Below are 9,362 nucleotides of genomic sequence, written 5' to 3'. Positions count from 1 at the left end.
GGTAAGATGGTGGAATATTGTACAACAAGAGCAAATAACAGGATCAACGCTAAAGTACAATAGCGTCGTCCGCAACCGGTACCCAGACAATATTTATAAAGAAGATACGTGAAGATTCCAATCGCCGTTAAGACACCAGCAGCCGCCACTGTTATTACTACAGTTGCCCAAATAGTTCCCCGAAACTGACCAGTCGACTTTACAAATCCTTCATCCCGTAATGTTAGTGCCATTGTAGATTTCATAGATGGAGTTGGTTTTGGTGGCATATTCGCACACGTACAAAACTTCTCTTCACAACTGGCCTCCATCATTAACCTGACATCTTCTTTATCCAGATCATCACCAAAATTGTCATTTAGTAAGATGGTGGTTTTTATAACTTCGAACAAAGTGTCATCTTTCCATTCGGCAACCTAATGAAGATAAAAGATAAAGAAATAAAATATGATAAATTCACTATGAATAGAGTACTAATTGCAATACCATTTTATATTTTACATCAAAGAGATAATAATCTACATGATTTCTTTTGGTTGGCTCATTCATTTTGCTCATTTGTGATGAAAGAAAGTTTTAGTTACTTCATAGCAGTTAGAAATTAAAATACAACTGTAGAATCGCATTTCATCTATTTATTTCGTACTAATGAAGAAAATGAAGATTACAGAAATCGCAAAATCCCAATCTCATATTTTTTCATTACAACGAAATAAAAAATGTTAATATGGTTTTACGGTCAAATTTTAATTGTTAGCCATGAATCCGGTAAGTACGAATTAGTTTCTCCTCTTCTTAAAAAAGTAAAACAGATTAATCAATCAAAATGATGCTTGTAGAAAAAAATAGTACCCGACTTTTGTTTAGTATATTTAGCAGTGGGTTCACTAAAGTGTGATGGCGGTTGTCACATATTCTGATGTTAATCAGACTAATGAGTTTGATGTATCCAGTGCTCAGGTGCACTATAGCCCATCGAAAAGGAGTAAAAGAAGGGACAGAAAGATGCAAGAAGTCAAGTAAAGGTAGCAACGATAACCAAAAGTACATGGATAGTAAACGGAATAAAAAACAGAGACAGAAAAGTGAACAGCAAAAGGTAGATACGTTAGGAGAAAATAGGATCAAAATTTCTTCCAGAGCCATAGCTTCATAAGGTCGTTTTCCCGGATTCTGTGGGGTTTATATTCCCCACTTGGACGGGATACCGGTCCGCCATAGAATTATTTATTTTTGTCGACTGAGTAGATTGGAGCAACGTGAAATGAAGTGCTTTGCGCAAGAACACAACGTTCCGTCAGGACTAGGAATCGAAACTAGTCTTACGGAAAGACTTTCCCACAAATTTCTTTATAATCGTAATATATGCTGGTTGAAAGGTATCTATTTAAAATTTCATCTAAAAAAAAAAATTCCTTAGAAGCTATGAAGGAAAAATTCGGATCTTGTGAATTTTCCAAAGTCCTTATCCCCCACCTCCCGTTGCTTTCCGCGCATTTTTTTATATTCTTTTCCTACACATTTTTTTTACATCCGTTGCACAATTTTTTTGGGGGTTTGTTTCCGGGTAATATTGTAAACATTAACCAAATTTTGAATACCAAAAATTAAATATCACAAGGGGGGCATCAGGATTTTAGAAATGATTCGGTGGGGCATGGCCAAAAAACGGTTGGGAACCACTGATTTAGATGGACAGATATAGATAGATATAGATAGATAGATAGATAGATAGATAGATAGATAGATAGATAGATAGATAGATAGATAGATGCATGCATACATACATACATACATACATACATACATACATACATACATACATTCATACACACTCACATACGTACATACATACATCCATTCATTAATTCATACACACACACACGCACACACCACACACACACACACACACACACACACACATATATACACGTGCATACATATGTATACATATGTATGTGTCTGTCTGTCTGTCTGTCTCCCTATATACATATATATATACATACACACACACACACACATATATATATATATATATATCGTCTGTTACAACATTAATTACTCCAATTGCTTGATCTATTAAGCATCTTCCTTGGAAATGCTTGGAAGTGAGTGAGTATTCACTGCCATTTGTACTCGGGCCCAAACAAAACCAACGAGTCACTGTGCAGTGAAGTTGGCCTCTCCATTAACAGCAACAATCCATTAGATGACTTTGCGGAGTTTACGTCTACTTATAAGGCTATGGGATGGGGGTACACAAGTGGAATCGAACCCGGTATTTCAAGATTACAAAGCAAACTTATAAAACTTGGTCATACCTGCGCTTGTATACAACGCCGTCTGAAGGCATGGACACACTGGGCAAGTTGCTCAGTGGCCCCTCAGCCCTTCGGTCCCACTAGTCCAGAGGCTCAATTCTGATCGATGTATAGTTAGCCTTGTAGTTGATAATGAATACTCTAGAGTCCAGTACATTCATTTGCCTGAGGGCCTACAGCCCTGGCCCTATACACGCACTTACACGCATGCATACAAACACACGCACGCACTCACGCACGCACGCACACACACACATACACTCACGCATGCATTCACACACACGTTCACACTTTCACACTCACACTTGTACACTGATAAAATCGAAAAATTTCCACTAACCTTTATGATTTTTGTGTTGTTTTCGTTCAAAATTCGACTATATATAGCTATGCTTGTTACCACTTCTCGGCTTTCATCAAACTGGAAGGAGTCACTTTCAAACTCAACTTCAATATTTTTGAAAGAATCAAGAGTCAGAATATTTCTGGAATTAAACTCTTTACACAAGCCACCTTTGCCTCCACATTTGTCCAAATATTCCCTTTGTAGGGCAAATAATATCGCATCAGTAGCACGTATGACATCTGTAGTTACAGGAGATATTGCCTGATCCGCAGGAATTCCCTTACCTAAACAGGTTTTTCGTAACTGGCTGTTGTTCTTGATTTGGCAAGACGAACGCTTTTGCCGCTGTCGAGAAAACCAAACGTTGTCTGTTCCTCTCAGTGACGAATTATAATATTTCTCGAATTCTGTGTATACCTGAGTCGCCCGATCGATAGTGAATGCACCAGCCGGAATTGTTGTATTCAATGGATGTCTTTCCCAACCATCAGGTGATTGGTCAAAAAACCATATTACTGACAAGTTGCTTTTCTTAATCAACGAGTTCAATTTGGTGAAGTGATCTTCAGAAATAAAAGCGATGATTAACTTTGTGGTGTTGTCGGTAGCAAGAAGCTTGAGAGCATATAGGAAAGGATCATCTGAATTAGTTTCGTTGTTAGGGCTTAGGTCATCATAACTTACTCCGAGAATGTCTTTTAGCCAGATAATATGTAAAATACATATTTTGGTACTCCTGGTCATATCACTGAATAACTGAATTAGTTTATGGTTCTCTGGTGAGTCAGAGGCAACGACGAAAACATGATTCCAGCGATATGCATTTATGAGACCAATCATAGCGGAAAATCGAGCATTTGCAGAGAGTGTCATCGACAAAGTGGTTTCGTGCAAATCTGAATCTCGTTGTGCTCTACGTGTACCTCCATTTTTGTCTATTGCCATAACAGGCTTTTTAAAATCTGCAACTGAATCCAACAAAATATCAAGGACATCCGAAGATCCAACTGCCATATAAGCTGGAGTTAGTTTAGGGCTTGCTCCCCAGCTTGAATAATAATCCTCATTTTTCTCGATTTTTTTAGACTTTTCTTTACTATTTTGTCGAAGAGAATATGCACAAGATTCAAAATTCCCTAAAATGGTTAAGGCTTTTTGTTTAGAAGAACATGTGTCCAAGATTAAAAGACCAGGATCAATATCTTTCAAAAGCGAATTGTGTCGTTGTTTTGCTGTTTTGACAGCATAAATCACAGCCTCTATCAGTTGATCAACATCACTGTCGATGGTGACATCCCCACATTCAAATATTGTTCGTCCTGCCTTCCGTACAGGCATCATTGCCGTTATTAAAATATCACCAGGCATGTAAATGAAGTCGTTATTAATATCTATTGTTTTACCGGGAGAGTTATCACACTGGTAACACTGAGGGCACCATCCATTGCATTCAGAAACTGGAGCTTTAACATCTTGTAATGCATTATAGCCTCGCACTGATTTCTTGAACAGAGACATATTTCTGTTTATAGTGTATTGGCCAACCTAGGAAAAAACGGAGAAAATACATAACAAATGATATAGTTTATGATTCTGTTAAAATATAAGTACTTATAATCTATACAAAGGCAGTCCAACATTATTAATATTTAGCCATTCGGATTTTTTCTTTTTTTAGTGTACACAACTGTGAATTAAGCCAGGACACTTTTATACTTACATGCTTTATGCTTAACTTTTCACGAATTGAGCATACTGAACACTGTAATAATGATTTTAAATTTTGGCACAAGGCCAGCAAGTTTGGAGGAGGAGGAGGAGGAGGTAAGTTGATTACATCCACCCCAGTGCTCAACTGGTACTTATTTTATCGACTCCAAAAAGATGAAATGAAAATTCGACCTCGGTGGAAACTGAACAATATAATAATGGTAATGACTACGGCATCCTCTTATCTGGAAACGTGTTCAAATGTTGGTACGCTAGTGAATATATCATGAAAATTACAATATAATGATAATTTAATCCAAACCTTATCTAATAGGGAAAGAAGCTGTGATGTTAACTAATGGAACTCGTACAAAATACCGGTAGAAACTCTCCTTCATTTTGGATAATTTTTCGGGAATTTGTAACAAGTTAAATTATCAGCTATATTAAAGCATAAAATAATCGGAAACAGGTATGGATATCAACCAATGTTAAATGCAAAGTTTACGTTTGAAATAGGAAAAATAGTGATTTTAGGAGCTTAACTGGCAAGACACCAGGCTACATGCCCTGAAATATTTACTTTCGTCCTTCTACATTCTATGTTCAATCTTCTCTCATGTCAACCATGCCTATAGAGTCTATGCTGCCTTTTCCACCTCTTATACTGATACGAAGAGTATTAGGCATGTTCCAAAATTTAATCCAATGCTTCTACTTACTCCATGCAGATATGAAACCAGCTAGGAGTATATAGTTTCAAAATATATGGAAGGAATATTTATTCAATAAAAAATCTGAATTCACCGAAAGTAACTTGCATTTGGGTAGATGAGGTTACACAGGGTCCGATATCTAAAGGATATGTGCCCTTAAACTGTAAACATAGAAATAAACTGTATGCACATGTGTAAACTTACAAGGTCCAACTATGACATTAAAATTTTATGAAAATCTTTCGCACAATTTACAACAGAAAAATAAAGTCAAATTCTATAATTCCTTACTTGACAGCTTAAAATACATCCAAGAAATATAAATATTAGTCGTGATTTTATATGGATCGCTGAAATGTGAGCTATACGTATTACGAAACCACTATCTTCTTTCTGATTTTTACTAAAAGATATTTCAACACTTACCTGGATCCATTCAAATTCGTCTCCGATTCTTCGAAGGTTTTTCATGGCAAAGTTGGCTTCCAGAGCTCCATTCTCATCAAAGTGTGTTTTTTCACCGAATAAGAAAACAGGTGATGTTTTCAAGAAATGTCGGAAGTTTGACATCACATTTGGCCATTCAAGAAATTCGTTACAAAGTCCTTTCTTTCCGGAACATAATTTAGAACTGACTTGATCTAAGGCAGTGGCAGTAACCTCTAGTACAGATGTCAAATAACTAAAGAATACCGATTTTTGCGACTTCTTCACAATTTTGCCCGCAGGACAATAGATTTTCCCAGAAGGACTTAAATGACACATTTCAAGTTGACTTTCTAGCTCAGAAACATTCAAAGAGGTGACATTTCTGGAAATTTCATATGATTTTGGGTTATTAACTTCAATGAAAACAGAACTTTGAAAAAGATTAGATCCTAAATTCGAAATCGCTTTTGAATTCCATGGGAAGAAAACAAAATTGAATATATGAGAAGAACCATAATGTTTTGAAATAGAATGCAAAAACTCAGAAGTATCAGATAAATCAGTTAGAAGAACCAGTGCCGAAGAATCTTGCTCAGAGAAAAGATTATTTTGATTAAGCAATTGAGCTCTTCTTAAATCTTCAATTAATATAACATTTCGAATGCACATGTTTTTCATTTTGGCTTGTTTACTAAGGTCCTTATGAATTGCTTTCATGAATGGATTTTCTGATAATAATATAGTTAAATAAGACCAGCGAAGTGACTCCATGACATCCAAAATTACAGATACGTACTTTTGAACATTTAAGTTGTCAAAGAAGCATCCGATTTTTGTGATGTGAATGCTGGGTAGCAGAGAATTTCTTTTTGGGTGTTCTTGGTAAGGCTCTTTGCTCAGATCGGGGACATGAATAGTGGATAACAGGTTACCAGAAGTTATTACTCGCTTGATGCCATTTTTGTCAATAAAACTGTAACACATGTTTTCGGAGTCACTTTGAGAGTGACAGGAGTCTATGACAATACCCCCTAGCTTGCTACCGGTCACAGTCGAATGCTTTTCTTTTATCTGGCGAAGTGATTTCAAAAAATAATCAACAAGCAACTCGTTTTCATGGTTAGTTTCATCACATATTAGGGACTTTTGAACAGGAAGTACTAATGCTACATAAAAGTCTCCTTCTTCGAATTTGCTAACCGATAATTCAGTCCTGTTATGGGAACATTGGATGCAGGCTGGACAATAACTTGGACAATTCGAACCGTGTAATTTCTCTGAAATTAAGCGCCATCTTGTTTTATCCAACGGGTAGAATGATCCGTTAATTTGACCGACCTGGGTTACAAATGAGAAAATGAAAGGCTGATGATAAATAGTGATGTTTTCCTATGAATTAATGTCAAAATCTAATATTTATAAAAGAAAATGAAAGCAAAAATACAATAACTTTTAAAGTGACATTTTTCATTTCTTTAAAATCAATCATATCTGGTTATAAATAAATATTTCGATACTAAAGAAAATGAACGCAAAGATGTTTATATATATATTCCTAATTCTATTATTATTGATTCAGTTGTTGAGCCATGGTTCAAACACAATGAAACAAACCTATGAGCAAAATCATACTAGCTATGAATATATGCTTGCTTTTTCTCTTTCATAGTGTTTCTAAAACTAGAGTATTCAATTGGAGCTCTTTTTTCTAATCCATAATTCCGATGAAAGAAGTCAAGGATGAGAAGTTCACTAAGTTTTTAAGTGCGAATAGCACAAGAAATATATTCACAGCAAACAATAATACAAATAAAAAAAGTAAAACACGCGCATACACACACATACACACAAACACACAAACAGTATAATTCGAGTAAAAATCTCGCAACAGGCATTTAAGAGCTTTTGTGCGCTTATTTGACCACCACATGTTATTCTACAGTAGGATATTTTCCAAGGCTGGATACACGCGGAATACAAGATTAATACAAGAATAATATAACAGAGGATGGAAGACACCAGGCTTTAATAGTAGATCAGAAGATTTGTTACTGCGCCGAACACCAGCATTAAGTTGCTGAGTTTATATTAAAATACCATTATGCAAGATTATTCTTTTAATTGAATATTTTTCAGCAGTAACAGTGTGTGGGCCTTTCATCGGTTGTAATACCATGAAAACACTGTCGGATGTACTTTACTGTTCACCAATCAAATTATTAAATTCCGGGTGTTTGATCGTACTCCACCCGATGAAGCGGCCACACGCGGCTCTTACTGAAAAAACATTCAACTATATAGTAATTATAAAGTATAATTTTGTATAATGGTATATGAATATGGGTCTGCAGTGCAGAAACAAATGTTCTGATCTACTATTAAAGCCTGGTATCTTCCATCCTCGCGTTATATTGTTCTTATACATACACACATACGTACATGCATATATATATATATATATATATATATGTATATGCAAACATACGTACATACATACATATATGCATATATATATATATATATATATTTGCACACTTGTGTATGTTTATTCATAATCTAGCGTACTTATGTATGTGTGTATGCGTGTGTGCGTGTATGATGTGTGAGTGTGTGTGCATTGTGAGATACTGATGCATTTACAATTGCTTACACACACACACACACACACACACACACACACACAAGCACGCAATTTTTCAATCACATACATAGGTAATATATCGGGATATGATTCAAATTCTATGTGATTGCAGCATTTTCTAGGAGTCACTTATTTCTGGTAGCCATATATTTCAAATCAATACCCACTATTTTAAATAGGGAAGGATATATTGGGTTTTGTAGCCCTAAACAGATAACCCCTAAAAGACAGGCTGAACTGTGATGAATTAGAAATGAAAGTCTCTTGAACCGTTAATTTGAGTTTCATGTTTCCGATTACCGATTATTCAAACGATTGAACGAAAAAAGTGGTGCGATATAATATATAAACAAAGATATTTGCAATACATTGAAATATAATTAGTCGTTGCAATTTGATTGGTATTCAAAACAGTGTTAGAAAATTGCCACATATTCATCTACCCAATTGTTATAAGCAAAGTTTGTGATATATTCACCAATTCACATGCAGCAACACGTGGTTTTATTATTTTTTCTTGCCTGCTTTATCATATAAGTAAAACACACAAAAGCAAGGTGGTTACTATTAATGCAGTTTTAGTGAGGACGAATAACTGAATGAAAATTTTGAATATTTATCCAACATTTAATTTTGCGGAAATTAAACATTTTTTCAGCCAGTTAATACTTGGAAATTCATCGGTAAATATCGACGGGAGACATATTAAACAGAGATTTAAAACAATTAAAAACTTGGCAATGCATGCATATTTCTTCGGAAGAAACGAAACATTTGAGCGAAACTTATAACTTCTCATACCACAGGCGCCTCTCCAATAATATTACAATATCTACAAGAAAACCAACTCTAATCCTTACCCTGGTATTAATTTAGAAGTGCAAAATGAATAGCTTCGAACCTAAAAATATACAGCAAAGCATATTTTGCGTAACGTGAGTCATATATTACTTATAAGGATCATAGAAATAATATTTTTCCAAACCGTAATATAGATTAATAAATCCGGAAAAAGTTAGATAAGTAAGTTTAGTTTAAATATTTTAGATTCCATAATTTGCAGTATTTAACAAGTATTTTCATTTTCACTATGGAATAATAGCTTACCAGTTATGAGGTGGTTCGTGAGATAATAAACCCCCTTGGTAAATTTATACAGTTTAATGTAGTAGAGTTTTATCCGTCTATACTTATTTCCC

At 35.1% G+C, this 9,362-nt stretch overlaps 1 protein-coding gene across 4 annotated transcripts in view; it reads right to left on the bottom strand.

Annotated features, from left to right (window-relative positions):
• Positions 1-9,362, bottom strand: part of LOC115209262 — a 187,595-nt gene that overhangs the window by 796 nt on the left and 177,437 nt on the right. For 3 of the 4 annotated variants that reach the window (XM_036501190.1, XM_036501189.1, XM_036501191.1), the window contains exons 6-8: positions 5,520-6,887; positions 2,662-4,212; positions 1-416 (exon numbers count right to left, since the gene is read on the bottom strand). The exon at positions 1-416 is cut by the window's left edge and continues 796 nt beyond it. In XM_036501190.1, coding sequence (XP_036357083.1) covers positions 1-416; positions 2,662-4,212; positions 5,520-6,887 — 3,335 coding nt within the window. The remainder of the gene's footprint in view (positions 417-2,661; positions 4,213-5,519; positions 6,888-9,362) is intronic. The other variant, XM_029777556.2, reaches the window with a different exon arrangement.

Source organism: Octopus sinensis, linkage group LG3, assembly GCF_006345805.1.
Source record: "Octopus sinensis linkage group LG3, ASM634580v1, whole genome shotgun sequence".
NCBI lineage: Eukaryota > Metazoa > Mollusca > Cephalopoda > Octopoda > Octopodidae > Octopus > Octopus sinensis.
This window is presented reverse-complemented; position numbering and strand designations above follow the sequence as displayed.